Source organism: Neofelis nebulosa, chromosome 5 (assembly GCF_028018385.1).
Source record: "Neofelis nebulosa isolate mNeoNeb1 chromosome 5, mNeoNeb1.pri, whole genome shotgun sequence".
NCBI lineage: Eukaryota > Metazoa > Chordata > Mammalia > Carnivora > Felidae > Neofelis > Neofelis nebulosa.
The window spans coordinates 156884833-156906992 of record NC_080786.1 but is presented as its reverse complement, the minus strand read 5'-3'; the positions used below and the strand labels follow the sequence as shown (position 1 = coordinate 156906992).

General features: G+C 45.1%; 1 protein-coding gene across 3 annotated transcripts in view; it reads left to right on the top strand.

Moving 5' to 3' along the window:
- Positions 1 to 22160, top strand: part of HSF2BP (heat shock transcription factor 2 binding protein) — a 94140-nt gene that overhangs the window by 10751 nt on the left and 61229 nt on the right. For all 3 annotated transcript variants that reach the window (XM_058732153.1, XM_058732152.1, XM_058732154.1), the window contains exons 4-7: positions 4476 to 4579; positions 16467 to 16616; positions 18624 to 18756; positions 21500 to 21617. In XM_058732153.1, coding sequence (XP_058588136.1) covers positions 4476 to 4579; positions 16467 to 16616; positions 18624 to 18756; positions 21500 to 21617 — 505 coding nt within the window. The remainder of the gene's footprint in view (positions 1 to 4475; positions 4580 to 16466; positions 16617 to 18623; positions 18757 to 21499; positions 21618 to 22160) is intronic.

Here is a 22160-nt window from a genome sequence, read left to right as displayed (position 1 = left end):
CGAATCGCTCCCGACACGCAGTCGTTAACATTATCTCTGTATGCCAATAAATGAAACGTTTCCCAACTCAACAGTTTGAGAAATGCTTTAACAGAATTCATTTGAATTTGGCAAGATTGATCTTATTTTTTGTGATGGTGTTTATTTTCAAGTCTTCCAGCGAATGTGGTGGATGAGTCACTCAGGTAGAGGTGCCCTGTCTGCCTGGTGTTTGCCAAGCGTTGCTAGGTAATGTACGGACATACAGAGGATGAAATCCGGCCCCCTTTCTTTGGCATTTACCCGTGGACTAAGGGGCTCCAACACACAGATGTTGAAGTTAGTGATCCAAGGTGCTGCCACGTCCATTGGCAGTGCCACAGTAGAACGAATTCCCATTGGTCACACATTGTCTTCATCCTACAAGAGACAACTCCAATGGCCTTTAAGGTAGAGAAAGAAGAGTGGTTTGGGGAGCAGGTTTTTGGCAGTGCAGGAGAAAAAAATGCTATTTCCGTGTTCCGGTTCCAACTCTTTCCCCCCCCCCCCTTTGATTTGTTTTAAAAATTTGACGGCTGATCAAAGTGTTGTTTTTCTGGCTTAGAGTGGGTGGCAGGATTTCAGATTCACGTAATGTCTTTAAACGAAGGATTTTTTAAAAATGAATTCTGAACTACTCTCATTTTATCACTTTTTGAACTTACATTGTTGACAGGCTGATTATGTTAAGATAAGACAAGGTCTTTAGTGTGGGCCCTGATCCAGTATGACAGGTGTCCTTACAAAAGGGAAATTTGGACACCGAGAAAGAAGATGTACATGAGGAAGCTGATGTGAAGAGACCAGGAGAAGGCCAATGACAGCGGAGGCGGATGGGAATTTTGGAACAGCAGGGCTGCTGAAAGCTGGAGAAGGCCAGGGAGGATCCTCACCCGCGGGTTTCAGAGGGAGCCTGGGCCTGCTGACACTGTGGCGTTGGACCCATGGCCTCCAGAACTAGGAGAGGAGACGTTTCTGTTCTAAGCTGCCCAGTTTGTGGCGCTTTGTTATACACTCTCCAAATCTCAGTTCAAAGTAAATGGGGTCCATAGCGGCTAACTGTAAATCCTTTTCTGAACCTATTGGAGAGTGATGCAGAGGGAGAAGTTAAGGGCTGTTTAAAAGCTTTCATTTTGGATTTGAGACTTTTGGCTCTTTTGATCAAAAACAATACTTTCGTATTAACGTACATGGAACAACTGATAGTTTGCTTTGCTTATTATAAGCATACCTGCTGATAAAAAAAAGGGTAGGGAAATCGATCTCTTGTGTGGGTTACATTTCTTTGCTCAGTGTTTTAGAAATGCTGCTTTTCAGTGATAGCTCTGTCTCCTGCCTGTAATAGTTCACTGTACCCTTCCCACCGATAACTTAAACGTTAAGAGATACAGGCGTTCTCATGTTATTGGAACTATCAAAAAAGGATTGTAAGTTTCAAACCAGATCGACGTTGAAGTAGCCTGTGACGTAGATTGTGTTTATATATTGGTGGTCTGTCTTGGCCGCTCTTTTAATTAGTTAACAGTTAAATGGAGGAGGTTTCTCCTTCATTCTGGACACTAAAGGTGAGCAGTTGAAAGAATCTTAGGCTGGGTGATCCTATTCTGATATTGAGGCTGGGTAGGATAATGTCTTCATTACACATAGTGGATCATTTACTGTCCATATTCTTTCTGTCCCTGGATTTAAAAAAATCATAAAAAAGGTATATTCCCATTATGAGAACGAGACAATCAAAGTAGCTGTGCATTTTTCTCTATTCGAGGATTAGCAGAAGGAATGTGTAGAGAAGTGGAATTTATTTATGTGACAGATATTTATAAAATTCCGTGTGCTGTTCTAGGGATTTGGGATGTATCAGAAAACAAAACATGAAAATCCCTGCCCTTGTGGTGTTTGTTCTGGCAAACACCGCAGGCACTACTGGGGGCCAAACTAACAACGCAAGGTGGGGGTTTTGTTGGACAGTGGTGGCAGTGCTCCCATCCGGCCACAAGGAGGCGGCCTCGGACAGCAGAAAGGCACGCTCTGCCTCCGGGGGCTGGGGTGGGCTCATGGTGGGTGGGTGTGGCTTCCCTGATGCTGACCTTGAATTCTGTGGGGCACCTGTAGGAGAGTGGGACGTTTTCACCGTGTCCTGTGTTATGGTAGCCTATAATAAAGTTGTATACAGGTATATAGAGCGAGAGATTATGAAGTTACTGTAATGAAAATCTTCTGGGTGGTCAGAATTAATTCCTCCATATTTTACACATGGTAAAGCTTGTAAGGATGTAATTTTCTATCTTCTTTGCCATGTTTGTTTTTTTTTTTTTTTTTTTTTTTTTTTTTTCAACATTTTTAATTTATTTTTGGGACAGAGAGAGACAGAGCATGAACGGGGGAGGGGCAGAGAGAGAGGGAGACACAGAATCGGAAACAGGCTCCAGGCTCCGAGCCATCAGCCCAGAGCCTGACGCGGGGCTCGAACTCACGGACCGCGAGATCGTGACCTGGCTGAAGTCGGACGCTTAACCGACTGCGCCACCCAGGCGCCCCTCTTTGCCATGTTTGAATGATACACCGCTTAATGATACAAGAAAATGTAAAAGTGAACTGCAAAGAAAAAATTGGCACCACTAATTTAGTTCCTTTTTTGATTTTCTTTCTTTCTTTCTTTCTTTCTTTCTTTCTTTCTTTCTTTCTTTCTACCATATGCAATTTATGGTTCATTCATAATTGTAAATAATATATGTTTTAATTTAACTTTGTTACAAAGGGCAACTGTGTAGTTTTTTTAAAGCATAGTACTTGAGGGGTGCCTGGATGGCTCAGTCGGTTAAGTGTTTGGCTTCGACTCAGGTCATGATCTAAGGGTTCGTGAGTTCAAGCCCCGCATTGGGCTCTGTGCTGACAGCTCTGAGTCCAGAGCTTGCTTCAGATTCTGTGTCTCTCTGTCTGCACTCTCTCCCCACCCCCCCCCCCCCATGCTCTGTCTGTCTCTCTCTCAAAAATAAACAAACGTTAAAAAAAAAACAAACAAAGCATTTGATCATTGATTTCTTCGGTGGCCACAATTGGTAGGGCAGAGTGTAGAATTGGGAAAATCCTGCTGTGGCAGGATATGTTATAGAAGGGGAGAAAGAGAACTGATTTAAGGGAGAAGAAATAGTCCCATATTCACGTAGTTTCTCAGAAACACATTTTCAGTGAGAAGTTCTGGCCAGTTTCATAATCTGTAACTGAATATTAGCTTCAGGTGCTAATCTCCCTTCTAGGGTAATGGGCCCCTGGAAAATGCAGACTCCATTCATTTCTCCAGAGCTTTTGGGATGCCCCTGCTGTTCTTGGTGGTCCCCTCTTTGTCAGACCCCTGGGCTATGAAGCCACAGCCCCCTCTGGTCTGCACTTCACTGGGGGGAGTGCTGTAAGCCACCTCCCTTCTCAGGTAGGGGAAGGCACCAGTTTTCGGGCTGCTGCCCCCGCCACCCTCCATTTCTCCTCACCCTGTGCTCCTGTGGCCGGGCTCCCTCATATACTTGTGCTGATGGGTGTCGATTTCATTTCGTTAGTGACCAGAGGCCGGGCCGTGGTCCCGAAGCAGTCTTTCTCAGAGTCTCTTCCCAGATCAGCAGTATCAGCCTCACCTGGGAACTTGCTGGAAGTGTAGGTTTTCAGGCCCCACTCAGTCCTCCGAATAGGAAACTCTGACGAGGGACACAGCAGGACACAGGTGGACTGTGTTCCGCCTCAAATCTTGGTTTACATTAGCATAAAAATGGATGATTTCTCAGTCCCTGAAGTCGAGGCACTTAACATTTTAAGCTCTAGACTTCTTTGCTTTATGAATGGCATAATATCTTTTATTTAAAGTTGATAATGCTTTTGATTTCAGACTTATTAACATGAACGTCTTTGGGGAATTGTGTTGGCTGTTTGAATCGCCATCTGAGCGAACGTGGTTGAGAGGAAGAATGCCGTGGTGCCACGCTGTCGCCGTGGCCTTTTTTGTGTGACCACGTTATTCCCACCCTCCATTGACTGCCGCTGTTCCTCCTGAGTCAGTCTGCCAGTTGGTGAGACGCGCTTTGTGAATCAGCCCCGGCTGGCACCGTCTACTCGCTGAGCTGCCTTCTGCTTTTTATGGAGCAGATACAAGTGTGTGCCACGAGACAGTCGGGCTTCTCAGCCCTGCCTTCAGTCCTTTAAATAACCCACTTTCTTAAAGCCTCGAGTACACGTCTGGCAGTAAAACGAGGTCCTAAAAACACACGACCAGAAACAACACCAAAAATAGTGCTTTCTGCTATGGGCTGCAAACTGATGAAAACCGAAACGAGCAGGACTCTTAGAATATGGGTCAAGGACTGGTTGTGAGCAAGAGCACTGCTTTGCCTGAAAGAAGATTAGGCAAAATGGACGCTTACCAAAGAGTAGTGATTTGAGACATTGAGTATTGTCGTGCCTCTTTTTTCTAGACCTGGAAAGGAGAGAGCAAGACTTAGAGCGACTGAGGACGGACTGCGAGCACTTTAAAGCCCGCCTGGAGACCGTGCAGGCCGACGGCGTGAGAGAGAAGAAGGTACGATGCTCACGGGCCACCGCTTAACACACTCGTGTCACGGCTGTGTCCACAAAGTGGTGTTGCCAACAGCTTGTCTAGACCCGCAGCCTCGACAGATTGTGCCTTGAAACGCATATATTCCGAATGGGTTGGAACATAGTCAGACGTTGGCTTTTATGACCGTTTAACGTGGAGGACATTTGCTGGGTGACTTGTGATAGTCACTTTCTGTCGATTTTCATGTTTAAAAGACCGTTGCAAAGCTTTAAAAGTCAGAGTATAGTAAGAATCTTAAAAAGTGCACATCATAATTCGTAATCAGAGATCAATGTATTACCTACAAATATTAATGATTAAGGGATCATTCACCGATATTTTATTTTATTATTTAAAATAACTTTTTCAGTGTTTATTTTTGAGAGAGAGAGTGTGTGCGCAAGTGGGGGAGGGGCGGGGGGGGGGGACACAGAATCCGAAGAGGCCCCAGGCCCTGAGCCGTCAGCACACAGCCCGACGTGGGGCTCGAACCCACAAACCGTGAGATCATGACCTGAGCTGAAGTCGGATGCTCAACCGACTGAGCCACCCCGGCACCCCCATTTAGTGATCTTTTAGAAATAACCAATGTATTTTCATATTTAAGAAGACTAATAGGATTTCTCAGAAATTACCCGTTTTTACTTTATGGAACAAATACTTCCCCCTTTTTTCTGTAAAGCTACAACTATCCTGTCACTTTGGATAAAATGATAAAATTCGGAGTGTGCATGTTTTTTTTGTTTTTTGTTTTCCCAGTAATAACACTGTAACAGTATTCGTAACAGCAGCTGGGTATTTGGTTCCCTGGGCCCCGGCGGGTGCTGCCCCTGGCTCAGCGGGACCAGCAGGCGCTGTTAGTGTGAAGGAATGTGCGGTAGCCGGTCGCAGGCCCACTGCCTCCTCTGGCGAAGGGATTCCAGGTGCTTGAGGCTGCCGTGGAGGCGTCCCAAAACTGGTGGGTCTGTAGGGACTCGAATATTGAGCAAGTAGGAAAAGGGAAAGAGTTTTAGTCTCAAAACTGACTTGAGTGTCACATAATTGAAGTTGAAGTTTTAGTTTTGTCATGGTTTGGATCATGATCAACGAAGATGCCAGTGTGGCTGATTTGGGCCTGAAAGTTTCATGGTCTGAGAGAAGTTGACCAACATACAAGAAGGAATTTGGTAAAAATCAGCAATACACCTGTTGGTTCAGTACTTACTTAAATTGCTAAACATCCTTGTGAAATTGAAACTTAACTGGGCAGAATCTTCCTGTTTGTTTGTTTTTAATTGTTAAGCATAGGGAAAAAGTGCATGTTTTGTGGGCATTTTAGATGCAGTGCATAAAAATAAGCCATTCTGGTGAAGCACCAGTCAGTATAGAATGGATGAAATGACCTTGGTGAAGTAGTGTCAGATCACCAGCGTGTTATTGCCCTGACACTTTGACCTTAGTTACAACATGGGAATATTTTAGATTAAACTATTTCCTATTTCCAGCTAAGTTTCCTGTTTAACTCTCCTGCCAACTTGATACAGATGGGAGTCCCTTCGTGTTGGCCATAACAAGGCCGCATCTCTTTTTGCTGTAGAGAACTGAGAGCTGCCTCCATAGCCTCTTCTCTGGTCTCTGCCCAGGTGTCTACAGATCATGGGGCTGGACGCTGGAAGCTTATTTTAGAGTTGAGGAACCAGGAAAGAATTCAGGGACTGGATCCCACATTAGAGCACTGCTAGTAAGAACCACAGTGTGGGTAGACGTCATTAGGAAAAGACCGCGGTTACTGGATCCACATGTAAGCAAAGATGAGAAAAACACAGCGTGGACTCAAAGTCATAAAAAAGCGTGATGGGGGAGCAACAGCTCCTGACACCCCCCCCCCCCCCCGCCCGCCCCCGCCCCGCGCCCCGGAGAATGGCTGCCGGACAGGGGAAGCTTGGTTCCCGGCCTCAGTTGAGCTGTTTCCTCAGCAGTAGTTGAATCCGGTCAATGGGAGTCCAGCTGGGCCTTGATGTGCACTCAGGGGCTGGCCGGGAGAGTCCTCCTGGCAGTGGCAACCTTTGAACTCTGGAGAAGAAAGAGCCCAGCTTTCCTGGTGTGGGCGGAGCTGTCGGAGGACATCTGACTTGCTTTTCGTAGGACTGTGCTGTCCCTGTGAGGTCAGACGAGGCTCCCCACAAAGGGTCTGCCGGTTTTTAGTGTGTGACCTGGCTGTCCCACGTGTGTGAACTTGGCCTACATGAGGTGCGAGTTCACCTGTGCTGAGGGGCATTTCGGTCGCTCGCCTGTGGTTTCGTTTTCTCTGTGTGTTTTCTTGTGTGCACTCCTTTCACAGTTAACAGACTTGCATGTGACTGCCCATTTTTTGTTATCTGTGTTTTTGATTTGTTAGCAAAGAGTTGCTACTTTTGTGATAGCAAATGGAAGCTGTTGCAAACATTGTATTATTTCAGGAAACTTTTTAAAGAAAAACTGATAGTATGTTTCAGTTAAAATCAGAAATGAACTACAGAGGATTTTGAAGGAATCCTGAAAGCTTTATGCTCGGTACTCTGTTAGGTAGGAGTATTCACTTTAAACAGGTAACTATATCAGGGTTTGATTATTGTTCCTTTTTTAAAAGCAACTTTATTGAGACGTGTTTTGCATAACATGGACTTAATCTGCTGTAAAAGTGAAGCTGGAACATTTTTAGTAACTGCATGCAGTCCTACAGCTTTCGCTACAATGCAGTTTGGTTTTGGTTAAAAGGTTTCAGAAAGAATTACAGATTTGCAGGAAGGCACAACAAGTCCAGGGGAGTCCCTGTACCCTCCACCCAGTTTGCCCCCGTGTGGCGTCTTGCATCACTCCGGCACAAGGTCAAAGGCGGGAAACTGACACTGGTACAACCCACACAGGCTATTTGGGTTCACTGGCTTTACCTGGGTTCGTTTGTATCTCCTCAAGTGTGTGTGTACGTGTGCACACACGCTCAGTTCTGTGCCGTTTCAACACATGTATACATTTGCGTATCCGTCACCAGCACGTTGAAGATACCAAACAAAGATCTCTCCATGCTTCCCTGCTACAGCCACACCCACCCTGTGCCCCGTACTTCGCTCCAGGCAACCACCTGCACATAGTTGTCACACATTAATCTCTATCATTTTAGGGCGCCTGGGTGGCTCAGTCGGTCTTCGGCTCGGGTCATGATCTCATGGTTTGTGAGTTCGAGCCCCACGTCAGGCTGTGTGCCAACAGCTCAGAGCCTGAAGCCTGTTTCAGATTCTGTGTCTCCCTCTCTGTCTCTACACCTCCCCTGCTTATGTTCTGTCCCTCTCGCTTTCAAAAATAAATAAAGATTAAAACAAAATTTAATCTCTATCATCTTATTTCAAGAATGTCATGAAAATGGAATGTCGTGAAAGTGACTTTTTCCGCTCAGATTCATCCAAATCGTTGCTTGGATCAATAGTCTGTTCCTTTTTATTGCTGTGTAGTATTCCATGGTATGGCCAGATCCCACTTCGCTTAACTGTTCTCTCATGGAAGGAGTTGTTGGGTTGTTTCCGGTTTTTCGCTATTAGGAGTAGAGGTGCTGTAAACATCCGTGTATAGGTTTTTGTGTGATTGTATGTTTTCATTTCTCTGGGATAGATGGCTCAAGAGTGCGGTCACTGGGTTATGTGCTAATGCATGTTTACTTTTGTGAGAAATTGCCAAGTTGTGCAGAGTGGTGGTTCCATTTTACATTCCCACCAGCCATGTGTGAGTGATTCATTTCTTCCACACCTTAATTGGCATTTAGTATGATCACTGGTTTTATGGTGGCCATTCTGGTAGGTGAGTTGTGGCTCTGATTTGCATTTCTCTAGTGGCCGATAATGCTGAGATCTTCTAACACGCTTATTTGCCATTGTGTATCCTCTTCTGTGAAGTACCTGTTCACGTCTTTTTTTATATGTAAATCTTTTTAATATTTACATACGTGTATGTATATGTATGTTTTACTGTCGAGTTTAAAGAGTGCTTGACATACCCCGGACAAAAGTCTGTTGCTGGATGCGTGGTCTGCAGATAGATTCTCCCAGTGTGGAGCGTGTTGTTTCACCATCTTCATGGGGCTTTTATGGAGCTAAAGGGTTCAGTCTGGGTGGCGTCCGGTTTGTTAGTCTTCCCTTCCATGATCAACGCGCTCGGCGTTGTAAGGACTTTTCTTGTAGCCCTTGGTCCTAAGGACTTTTTTCCCCTAACGGTTTTACATTTTTATATTTCACAGTTACGTTCACAATACATTTTGGGTTAAGTTTTGTATAAGGTATGAACTTTGGCTGAGGTTCTTTTTTTTTTGGTCCAGCTGCTCCCATGCTTCGTGGGAGAGGTGATCTTTCCTCTTGTAGCTCTGCCAGCGATCGCTTAGCGTATTTGCCTGGTCTGTTCTGGCTTCTCTGCTCTGGCCCATCGATCTGTTCTTCCATCAGAGCTCACCGTCTGATTACTGTGGCTACATAGCGAGCCTCAGCATTGGATAAAGTGATTCTTCCCGTCGAATTTTTCTTTTCCAAAATTGTCTAGACAGGTCCTGTGCTTTTCCAAATACATTTTATCATAAGATCATCTATCTCTGTAAAAATTTTTGCTGGGATTCAGATGAGAATTGTGTCATTTCTGTAGATCAGCTTGGGGAGAACTGTTGTCTCTGTTGCATCTCGCAGTCTGCAAACAAAGCATGTGTTTCCATTTACTTAGGTTGTCTTTAATTTCTTCCATCAGTGGTTTGTAACTTTCAGCACACAGATCCTACACGTTTTGTTAGATTTTTACCTAAGCGTTTCTCTTTTTTCCTTTCTTGATTCCAATGTTTTAATTTTTATCTAACTGTAAGCGAATAGCTGAATTAGTAGAACGTTCTAAAACTCCAGATTGGCTTTTCTTACACCAGAAAAGAGTGATCAATTTAACAGGCGAAGACAGGGGATTTCTGACAACCTCTCACCCGGCATGCAGCTCATCTAGATGGCTGTCTCTTAACTGCAAAGTGACGCTCCCTCTTGCCTTTTCCAGTACTGCTCTTTAAAGGAACCAGAGACACTGACCCCTAGTAACCAGTCTGAGATGTAACACACTGGGGGTTAGTGGACATGCCAGCTTCTGGCTGTCTTCGTGAGAGACGCTGTCATGAAAATGTGACCTAGAAGATGCCATTATGCACAATTCCCGACTTGGGCTGGCTCACAAAGGCAGAGGCAGTGAATCAGTTTTTTGTTTTTTTGTTTTTTTTTTTTAAACCTTCCTTAAAGATTCTTTGATGCTCTGCTCTATTACTGTAGACCTGGTCTTTTTACCTGAAATTTTTGTTAAGTTCTGGGTTGCTATTAAGTTAACAATTTGATGATCCCATCCTAGTACCAAAATGTCCCCCAGAATGGAGTTCAGATTTGATCAAAACATAAATCGGGGTGTGACACTGTAGAATTATAAAGGGTAGGCAGAAGGAAAAGTCATCCTGAACCACTATGTGATGGCTCAGGTCTCATCTGTGAGAATGGGAGTGGGGAAGGGGGGACATCTACATGCGTCACTGAACTTGAGAGTACTGCTGGGGACCCCCAGGACACTTCCATCTCCTGGCTTCCCTCTGCTTCCCAGACAGCTGCTCATAGAGCTGGGCGCACAGCCATCCCATTCAGCCTGGTAACGCATGCTGGCCGTCAGGGGCCTGAGCTTGCACTTTTTGCAGGCAGATGCCACTTCGAGTTTACCACAGCGGTCTCCAGATTGGTTGCCGAGAAAGGGCTCGGCATACTTCAGTGGCCCATTCTGCTCATAAACCAGCCAGACGTAAAGGTGAAGGCCTCGGGAGGCCCAGATCCCACGTAATCGGAGAGGACTCTGCCACTGCCGATGTCAGTCATTGCCCTTCATGTTGACCACCAGAAAATGGTGCCATTCCCCGTATTTGGGGTCCTTCCTGCTGGGAGCGTCTGGGTCTGTCATGACCAAGGGGCGGCATTTGCCTGGATCGGGGCCTCCTGTGCGATCCTGGTGGGCCAGTTCCTTACCTGGGTGGGCGTCCCCCTTTGTCCACCTCATTGATCTCTGCCCCAGCGTATTTGACCTTCAGTGGGATTCTGCAGCTGCCTGTCTGCTTCCTGCAGGCTCAGAGTCCCAGGCCACTTGATCAGGTCTCCCGGTGTTGCAGGGCTGAGCCGGGCAGACAGCGGGGAGTCTTGGCAAGGCCCGGGCCTGTGGCTCTGACTCAGAGCACTCTGCAAACTGGCCCCGGGAGGTGTGGGACCAGCGGCCAGGGTGCTTTTCATTTTCTGTGGAACAGTTTTAAATGATGTTGTATTTTTTAAATTTTTATTTATTTTTTTAAGTGTTTGTTTTTGAGAGAGAGGGAAATTTCGGGAGAGAACACACGGGGGAGGGGCAGAGAGAGGGGGAGACAGAGGGCTCGAAGCAGGCTCAGAGCCTGATGTGGGGCTTGAGCTCACAAACCATGAGATTATGACCTAAGCTGAAGTCAGACGCTTAACTGACTGAGCCACCCAGGTGCCCCAGTGATGTTGTGTTTTAAATTTTAGGTTTCATTTTGTTGTTGTTAATGTATAGAAATGTCATTGCTTTGTGTGTGCTGATCTTGTAACTTGTGACCTGGCTGAAGTCACTTGTGAGTCTAGAAGTTTTATTTACTTTTTACTTTTACTTTTAATTTATTATTATTTTTGATGTTTATTTTTGAGAGCGAGAGAGCGTGAGTGGGGGAGGGCAGAGAGGGGGTGGACAGAGGATCTGAAGCGGGCTCTGCGTTGACAGCTCTGTGCTGACAGCAGCCAGCCCAGCATGGGACTCGAACTCACAAACCATGGGACCATGACCTGGGCTGAAGCAGGATGCTCAACCAGCTGAGCCCCCTAGGTGCTCCTGTTTTTTAATTTAAAAAAAGTTTATTTCTTTTGAGAGAGAGAGAGAGAGAGAATTCACACACAAGCAGGGGAGGGACAGAGAGAGAAGGAGAGAGAATCCTAAGCAGGCTCTGCATCATCAGTGCATGGGGCTCAATCCCATGAGTCATGAGATCATGATCTGAGCCGAAATCAAGAGTTGGGCGCTTAGCCAACTGAGCCACCCAGGGGCCCCAACTAAGAGTTAAAAAAAAATTCCTTGAGTTTTTTTTTTAATGTTTATTTATTTTTGAGAGAGAGAGAGAGGGTGCATACGTGTGCATGTGTGTGTAGGGGGGCAGAGATCTGAAGCAGGCTCTGTGCTGATGACAGAGAAGCCTGATATGGGGCTCGAACTCATGAGCCGTGAGATCCTGACCTGAGCTGAAGTTGGATGCTTAACCAGCTGAGCCATCCAGGTGCCCCCAGTTTGTCTGTCTTTCTTTTTTCTTTTCTTTTCTTTTTCTTTTCTTTTCTTTTTTCTTTCTTTCTTTCTTTCTTTCTTTCTTTCTTTCTTTCTTTCTTTCTTTCTTTCTCTCTTTCTCTCTTTCAGACAATCATGTCATCTACAAACAGGGACAGTTCTGTTTCTTCCTTCTGCTCTATGTACTTTTTGTTTCTCTTGTGTTATTACACTGTAGGGAACTTCTGACACTATGTTGAATAAGAGAGACAAGAGTGGACAATCTTGCCTCATTCCTGATCTTGGGGGGAAAGCAGTCTTTCACCATTAACTATGATTTTTAAAAAATAGAGCTTTTTTTTGAAGTTTTTATTTCAATTCCAGTTAACATGCAGTGTAGTATTAGTTCCAGGTGTACAATATAGTGATTCGACACCTCCATACATCGCCTGGTGCTCATCACAAGTGCCCTCCTTGATCCCCATCAGCTGTGTCACCCCCCTCCCCCCCCACCTCCCCTCTGGTGACCATCAGTTTGTTCTCTGTAGTTAAGAGTCTGTTTCTTGGTTCGCCTCTTTTTCTTTTCCTTTGCTCATTCGTTTCTTAAATTCCACATATAAGTGAGATCATATGGTATTTGTCTTTCTCTGACTTCTTTTGCCTAACGTTATATATACTCTCTAGCTTCATCTATGTCACTGCAAATGGCAAGATTTCACTCTTTCTTATGGCTGAGCAATATTCCAGTGTTCACAGCAAAACTGGAAAATAGAGAGATATTCCCATGTACCGCCTGCCCCCATTCATTTGTAGCCTTCCCCATCATAAACGTTAAGTATGATTTTAGCTATAGTGTTTGGTAGATGCTTTTTATCAAGTTGAAATTCCCTTCTATTCCTCGTTTGCTGAGAATTTTTATCACGTGTGCGTGCTGGATTTTGTTCAATTTTTAGAACGTTCCCATCACATACCTGTTTGTAGTTAGTCCTTGCTCCAGCCCTAGGCAACCACTGATCTGCTTTCTGTCTCTATAGATTTGGCTTTTCTGAATATTTTATAGGAATGAAATCATACAATATGTAGTCTTGTGTGTCTGGTGTAATGCTTTGGAAGTTCGTTTATGTTAGCACGTGTCAGTTGTCCTTTTTATTGTACCATATTTTATCTGTTCACCAGTCGGTAGACATTTAGTTGTTTCCAGTTTGTGACTCTTGTGAGTAATACTGCTGTGAACATTCACGTACAAGTGTTTGTGTGGACGTATACCTTAGTCTTTTTTGGGCAGGTACCTAGGAGCAAAGTTGTGGGTCATGTGGTAAGTATATGGTCAACTTGGTGAGGAGCTGCCGAACTGTTTATCAAAGTGAGTGTGCCATTCTGCCTTCCACCCAGCGGTGTGTGAAGGTCCTACTTTTTCTGTATTCTTGTCAACACTTGGTGTTGTTGGTCCTTTGAATTAGAGTCATGTTGGTGAGCGTGTAATGGTGACTCATTGTGGTTTTAATTTGCATTATCCTCATGTTGAGCATCTTTTCATGTGTTTATTATTCATTTATATATTTTTTTGGTTAAATACCTATTCACATCGTCTATTTAAATTGTTTTATTTGTCATTGAAACATATTTGACCCACAATGTTACATGAGTTTCAGGTATACAATCTTTTGACTATTTTTAATCGGATTGTTTATTTTTGTGTTGCAAGAGTTCTTTATATTTTCTACTCATAAGTCTTTTTTTTCCTGTACAATTTAGAAATAATTTCTTTTAGCCTATGGCTTGTGTTTTTACTTTCTTAATGGTGTCTTTTGAAGAGTAAAAGTTTTAAATTTTGATGAAGTTAAATTTGCTATTTTTTAATGGATTATGACTTTGTTGTCATATCTAAGAAATATTTGCCTAACCCAAGGCCACAGAGGTTTTCTTCTAGAAATTTTACATTTAGGTCTGTGATTCATTTTGAGTTACTGTTATTTTTATTTCTTTGCATATGACCATCTCTCTAGTTGTTTTTGTGATCATTTGTCAAAGAGACTACTTTTTCCATTGAATTGCCTTGACACTTCAGTTAAAATCAGTTGCCATAAATGTTAATGTTTCATTGATCTGTATGTCTGTACTTATGCCAGTACCACACTGGTTTGATTTCTGTAGCTTTCTAGTAAGTTTTTGTGTTTTGTTTTTGAAATCAGGCAGTGTTATTTCCTCCTTAACATTGTTTTTCTTTTTATAAGTTTTTTTTTTTTGCATTTCCATACGCATTGCAGAATCAGATTATGATTTTGTACAAACAAACCTGCTGAAATTTTGATAGGAATTGCATTGACTCTGTAGGTCAGTTTGGGTAGATTACCATTTTACCAGTATTGACTTTTCCAGCTCATGAACATGGTATATCTTTGCATTGATTTAGATCTTCTATATTTTTTCTCAGTAATGCTTTACAGTTTTTACAGTTTTGTACAGGTCTTGAACTGCATTTTTTTTCTTTTTTCTGTTTCCCACTCTTCTCATTTTCTTTTTTGAATTTGTCATTTTGAAATTGGCCTTGAGGTGGGGTAGAGTAGCTTGAGCTGGCTGAACATCTTTTTTTTTTATGTAAGTTTTTATTTATTTTTGAGAGAGAGAGAGAGAGAGAGAGAGCGAGCATGCACAAGTGAGAGAGTGCACAAGTAGGGGAGGGACACAGAGAGAAAGGGACAGAGGATCTGAAGCAAGCTCTGCACAGACAGCAGAGAGCCCGATGTGGGTGAACCATGAGATCTGACCTGGACTGAAGGCAGATGCTTAACTGACTGAGCTACCCAGGCACCTCTTGAATTGCTTTTCTTAAGTTTATTCCTAAGTATTTTTTTTTTTTTTTATTTATGATGTTACTGTGAATGGAATTGCTTTCATTGAGTTTCTTTTGATACAGTACTGTATGTGTGGCCCTGTGTTGGGGCATGTCTGCATGCAGCCACCAAATGTGACCGTAGTGAAGACCATCCTGTCCGGTCGTTCTCAGCAGCTACTGCGCGATCTTATTGAAGAACTGTCATAACCAGACTAATTGGGACGCAGACTGCTTCAACTGTGAGAGAGGCTAGAGTTGCTAAAGCATATGCCTGACGTAGGTTTGCACGCATTCCCACTACTTGAGTGGGTTCAGCTATAGACACCTGAAGAATGAGTCTAGGAGTCCAGACTCCCGTTAGGGTACAGCGAGCATTTGTAATCACCTAAGGCAACATTAGCATGTGTCACAGGTTCAGTGACCATCCTTCTCCTAAAGTGAGTGCGAATATATGTGCGGATGTATATGAAACTCTGCATACTAAATACATCATCCCTAGTAGATGTGAATGGCCACCCTAGGCCAAGTTATGAAGTCAACAAAGTTTGATTTGTGGCCCATGTCTTCCTTTTCTTTCCCCTTGATTTGTCCTGCATCCACCTCTCCAAAAGAAACCCCTAAAACATCTAAAATACTTTAACTTTGAGGGTTGTTGTTCTAATCATGCTTTGGTATAGATGTATTCAACCAGGTTTCTGTGTTTCTTAAGTTGATCTCTTACCAAGTAAGGAAATGCTCTCACCTTTTGGGGGAACTGCAGGTAACACCAATAGTGCAACCAGCGGTGGTGGTTAGGAGGGTCAGGAAGCCCTTTCCTGCCCAAGAGCTACCTGAAGTGTACCTTTAGGACTGTTTGCGTGGTCAGGACTATCAGGACGATAGTTCACTGCTAAGCGGCCCGGCCGAAACTTGCCAGCTCTGTTCTTCGGAAGCCGCCGGTGGCCTCCGTCTCGGTGTCCCACTGGTGCTCATCTTGCTATGCACGGCTTGCCTGGGAGGCCCTCCTTTGCACTTCTCCCTGCCTCTGTCACATCTGTCCCAGCTGGGCTTGGCTGTGCCAGGTGGTGTGTTTCCAGTGGGGTGAGCCATCTGGAGGTGACTGGCTCTTCTACTACAAATGTTGCTCTGCGGACTGCTGTGTTCGCGGTTACTTCATTGAGGTGTCCCAGGCGCCGTTGATTCTGGGTGTGGCCACTGGGGGCCTGAGGCTCCTTATGTTTCATTTTACTTGAAGTTGAGTCTTGGCAGTATTTATGTTTTTTTTTTTTTTTAATTTAAATGTTCATTTATTTATTTTTTTTGAGAGAGAGAGTGGGAGTGGGAGATGGGCAGAGAGAGAGGGAGACACGGAATCCAAAGCAGGCTCCAGGCTCTGAGCTGTCAGCACAGAGCCCGACGCGGGGCTCGAACTCACGGACTGCAAGATCGTGACCTGAGCTGAAGTCAGACGCTTAACCGACTGAGCCACCCAGGTGCCCCTTGGCGGTATTTATAAACTCTAATACAGCAGTATGTTCTTTTTCCAGAGTGTTATTTTTCAATTTTTCCTCTAAAGTTAAAAAAAATATGGGTTGTAGCTGTCTAAGGACCAGTTTTCATTTGCCAACTGTTTCCTATAACTCCGTATGCATTGTTCTCAACCTTTGAATGAGAAACACAATAGAGATATCTCAAGGGTGAGTGGTGTTTATTTTGCTGATTTTGCTTTGATCTTAGGAGAAACTCGCTCTCCGACAGCAGCTGAATGAAGCAAAGCAGCAACTTCTGCAACAGGCAGAGTATTGTACAGAGATGGGGGCGGCAGCCTGCACGCTTTTGTGGGGTGTCTCCAGCAGCGAGGACGTCGTCAAGGCCATCCTGGGAGGAGTAAGCATGGCCCCTCGGCTCCCTACGTGTCGTGGATCTGGGTTTATGGAATACCGAGGGTACAGGGTGCCCGCGGAGGCACCTATAGGCGAAATCCACGTCTTTCGCTCACGCATCAGGCGTCGGCACACCCGCTGTGCAGAGTCCAGCACAAGCTGCTCTAGGCGGTGTGTCAGGTCAGTGGGATAAGGTCCCTCATCTCCCACAATGTGTATAGTGCTCGCGGAGACAGTGCCGTTCCGGTGTTGTTACTTGGCATCTATACGCGTTTAACAAGGTTTTTATTTTTTTATTTTTGTCTCAGTGTTTGTTTATTTTTGAGAGAGAGTGTGTGAGCAGTGGAGGGGCAGAGAGAGAGACACACACAGAATCCAAAGCAGGCTCCAGGCTCCGAGCCATCAGCACGGGGCCTGACACGAGGCTTGAACTCACGAACTGTGAGATCACGACCTGAGTCGAAGTCGGACATTTAACCGACCGAGCCACCCAGGTGCCTTGCCTTTAACAAAGTTTAAAGTGCTTTTATATACGTTACACCGTGGGTAACATAAGAATTAATTTGTTGAAAGTGGTATGTTTTTTAACATACCTATGTTAATAGTACACACACACACACACACACACACACACACACACACACGCATCCCCCGAGAGACTTCCCAGAGGAAAAGAGATTTGAAGTGGGCTTTGATTAACTTGCATAGGTGGCAGTGGCAGAAAATGGGGAGGGTATCTCAGGAGGAGAGAGAAATAGCCTAATCAGAAGCCTGGGGTGAGAAGTCTGAGATTTGTTTTAGGGCCTGTGTGTGGGTCAGTTGACACACAGTGGAGGGGCAGCGTGGTAAAGTCGTGGTGAGACGACGCCCCAGAAGTAGGGTGAGATTTTGGAAGCCCTCAAATGCCAGGTCATAGATTTTATCTGGTGACTGGATTCCCTGAGGGTTTTGAGTAAAAGAGTGGTGGGGCAGGAGACTCTGGGAAGACTATCCTGACCGTGAGCGAGGGTAGATGGGAGGCGGGCTGTGGGTGTGGTGGCTCGGGCAGCACCTGGTATGGGGCAGGGGCCAGGGTTGGCGGGGGGGGGGGGGGGGGGGGAGGGGGGAGGGGGGCTTCGGTGCCTGAGGCAGGCGTGGTGCCAGAGGACCAGAGGGACCAAGGAGGCTGTGGCTGCCCTCGAGGAGAGTGGTGTGGTCGTGAACGGAAGTACAAGTCAGGCATGTCTGGCAGGAGACCTGCGATGAATTACTTATGACTTAGAGAAGTAAACATGTGTGACTTTAGGTGGAGAGATTGGTTGTATTTTCACATCTATTGAGGTGTAACTTACGTACCATGTAATTCACCCATTTGTGAGTGTACAATTCACTGGTTTTAGCTCATTTCCAGAGTTGTGTGATCATCAGCACAGCCCAGTCTGAGAACACTTGTATCAGTCCACGAAGCAGCCTCAGGCCATCTGCAAGCACGTTGGCTTCTCAGCTATTCCTTAGAGCCCCAGCCCCGCACCCCCCCCCCCCGAAAATGCTTCAGAGGTTCTGCAAACTGGGAGATGCTTTTGCCAAGTAACACAGATTCATTGAACTGCCAGACAAGCCTGCTCACTGCCTTCATCTCTTGACAAGTTGAAGTTTCTGTTGCGATTGTATTTGAAAATGCGTTCTCCAAAGGTTGCAACCTGTGGTTTCATGCCTGGAACAAACACTGTATTTTTCTAGCTCTTCCTGGTGCATGCTGGGTGAGCCCACTCTGATGCTTCCACTGCTGCACAAATTTGAGCTCTTCCCTCACATGGATTTTGTTTTACTTTCTGTCTGCGAGGGTAATCTTTCTACAGTTTTCCAAACGCCCTGTTTCTGGTCTTTTCAGTGGGAACTTGTCATGAAGGAGCAGACTTCTAACCACTGCTTCCGATAATTAAAACAAGCTTTTCTTCTGCGCCCTTGCACTCTTGTGTTTTGTACTGGCATTGGTGCAAAAGTGTGATACTTTTCATTTCCAAACTTTCAGGATAAAGCTTTGAAGTTTTTCAACATCACCGGTCAAACAATGGAGAGTTTTGTGAAGTCACTGGACGGGGATGTCAAGGAGCTCGATTCTGATGAAAATCAGTTTGTGTTTGCTTTGGCTGGGATCGTAACAAGTAAGTAATTCTTTTTAGATGCAGTTGAACTGTCAGAGGTGTGCCTGGAGTGGTGATTACAGCCAGGGGTGTGTGTGCAGGAGCATCTCCAGGAACTTTCTAGATGCCCTGTGGTCCTGACCCTGGAGGGTCTGATTCAGTGGGGCCGGGCCAGTACCAGTACCCAGGTGATTCTGATAAGCACCCACCGGTGAGGAAGGTGACGGATCCAGGAAACAAGATGAGTCTGTGTGTTCCGTTCAGTTCTGCACATGGAAGGAATTCAAAACAAAACTTTTAAGTTTAGCTACTTGTTATTTGGAGATCTGGTGATTTTGCTAATGTCCAGCTAAAGTAGAAGCCTTAAGCTAAGCGTAAGTGAGGCTCTTGCTGTTGTTTTGGTACGAAACCTAAGTTGTTTCCCAAAGATTATAGTTATTCTTATGATACAAATACATGATAAAACTATAAGGGATAAAGCCAAATGACTAAATAACGTAATAAGTCATATCTCAGTACAGCGGGAAGTGATATATACTGGTGAATGTCACAGTTCTGAAGTCAGTGAAGGAGATGTGTTGCCATGACTGTTTTGTCCTTTACAATCTTCTCTGTTACGTTGCTCTGTCCTCTCTGCTGTATCCTATGCTACTCTTAGGGTAATTCTCTGCTATTAAAGAGAGAGGAAGTCTTATTTTCCTCATGGCATCATCCTTCATCTACTGAAGTCCTAATGAGGCAGATCCTGTGTAGACATGCTCTTCATGATTCCTGCCAAATCGGTGATACTTCTTTGAGGTGGATATTGAGACTCGGGTGGTGTCTGGGGTGGTCCTGACCGAGCCCAGCCCTTTTCCAGGACGGCACTGCGTGCTTCCAACATCGCACCTTGGGGTGGAGGGGGCTTGCGTTGCTCTTTTAAAGTTGTTTTAAAGTCTCTTTTTAAACCAAAGGCGTTTGCCGACTTGATTGGGTTCTCTGCTGTTTTCAGGGGACCCAAAGGTCTGTGATGAATATGATTTGTCATTCTGTTGGGTTGTGAATCTGAACCGCCTGAATTACTGCTTAGTGTGTGGGGTGGGGCAGTTGGCCAGCAGGTAAAGCAGCCTGTTGCCCAACTTACAAACTCAACTTGGCTTTGTTTTTTCCTGCCTGGAGTTGCTTACCTGGGAACTCACAGAGAAAGCGTGCCTTCTACTTCGCTTACACGTTGGTCGAAAGCTTCAAAGATAGTAATAAAAGATAAATCAATTCAAAATGGGCAAAAGTCTTGAATAAACATGGCCAATAAACACATGAAGGGATGTTCAACATCATTAGCCATCAGGGAAGTGCAAATCAAAACCGCAATGAGAGGGGCACCTGGGTGGCTCAGTCGGTTAAGCTTCCAACACTTGATTTTAGCTCAGGTCACAAACTCTCGGTTCATGGGTTCAAGCCCCACGTCAGGCTCTGTGCTGACAGCATGGAGCCTACTTAGGATTCTCTCTCTCCTCTCTGCCCCTCCTCTGCTCTCTCTCTCAAAATAAATAAACTTTTAAATGTTTATATATATTGGGACGCCTGGGTGGTTCAGTCGGTTGAGCATCCGACTTCAGCTCAGGTCATGACTCATGGTTTGTGAGTTCGAGCCCCATGTCGGGCCCTGTGATGACGGCTCAGAGCCTGGAGCCTGTTTCAGATTCTGTGTCTCCCTCTCTCTCTGCCCCTCCCCCACTTGTGCTCTGTCTCTCTGTCTCTAAAAAATAAAATAATGTTAAAAAAAACCTTGAAAATATAAATATTTAAAGATTATTTTTTATTACTTATTAAAATTATATGATTATTATGGTAACAGAAATATCTATAAATATCTAAAAAATGTTGTTAACGTTTATTTATCTTGAGTAAGAGAGAGAGACAGAGTGTGAGCTGGGGAGGGGCACAGAGAGAGGGAGACACAATCTGAAGCAGGCTCCAGGCTCTGAGCTGCCAGCACAGAGCCCGACACGGGGCCTGAACTCACAAAGTGTGAGATCGTGACCTGAGCCGAAGTCGGACGCTTACCCGACTGAGCCACCTATCCGCCTGCCCCTCTACAAATAATTTTAAAGGAAAATAAACTGAGAAAAAAATGGGTACATTTTAGCAGTTTTCTGCAAAAACTACAATAGAGCAACCCTTTTTGGTGTAGTCTTAGAGCTGACTCCCGAGCGTTCCCGGACAGATGGACTAATCCTGGAGCTATTTGTAGGCATTTACTCACGTTTATTTACCTTGTAGTTTGCTCTGTAGTTATTGGTAAGTCAGTGAAGTACAGGCTCGGCGTTTGCTCTCACGATACCGGACACGTGGTCTGGGACTTTATTTACCAGTGAATTTGCTGTGTTTCGTTGGGTGCTGTTGCCCATCGAGGTGTGTTTTCTGCTCTGTAGCTTTTTCTTCACTGGTACCTTAGCGATGTCCTGTTCTCCATCGCTTGTACCAAAGCACCTGAAACTTCCGGTCTTCAAACAAGGACAGTCGCTTCTCTTGCTTTGGGCTTGGAGGGTGAGGTGCCACTCTGCGCTGTGCGGGGGCCTCAGCTGAGGCGGCTCCGCTTGCCTCCGGAGGCTGGGACAGCTGGGGGCTCACCCGGTGTCTTTCTCTTTCTCTCTGCAGGTGGTCCCAGGGCTTCCCTGTGTGCTCTCTGGTCTCTGCATCCCATCTTGGGCAGACTTTCCCGGACTCTGAAGTAACAATGATTTTGATGCTTTTTTTTTTTTTTTTTATCTTTCTGTTGCAGATGTTGCTGCCATAGCATGTGGTCGAGAATTCTTGGTTAATTCAAGTCGGGTGCTGTTGGACACCTTTCTGCAGCTTCTGGGAGACTTGAAGCCAGGACAGTGCACGAAACTCAAAGTGTATGGTGGATGATGTTAAAAAGCTCATGTTTATTTACCTATTAGTTAGAATTTGCCGATGGGGCTTCTTTTTCAAGTAAACACAGTTACTTTGGCAATAATTCTAAAAAAATAGAAGAAACACATTGCCCGGAGAATTAAGGGATGCACTCTTTGTTCAGTACTATTTTAGAAAAATAATAAACAAAAAGAGTGTTCTCGTTCTCACCTTAGAGCAATCGGTGAGTCCCAAATGCTATCATGTGACACTTTAAGGTCATCTTAATTACCTCAAAGTGAACTTAAATAGGAGATTGTTACAGCAGTGTCCTACCTCCAGGTGCCAAAATCTGCCTTTGTTTTCTACTGGGTAACAAACTTCGTGGCTCAAACAGCACCTGCTTCACAGTCCTGCGGGTCAGGAGTCCGAGAGAGCTCACCTGGGCTCTCTGAGCGGGGCCTCACATGGCCAAAGCCGAGGTGTTGTCCAGGCCGGGCTCTTTCCCGGAGGCTCCAGAGGGCCCACCTGGGGCACGTTCAGGATGCTGGCGAATCCAGCTCCCT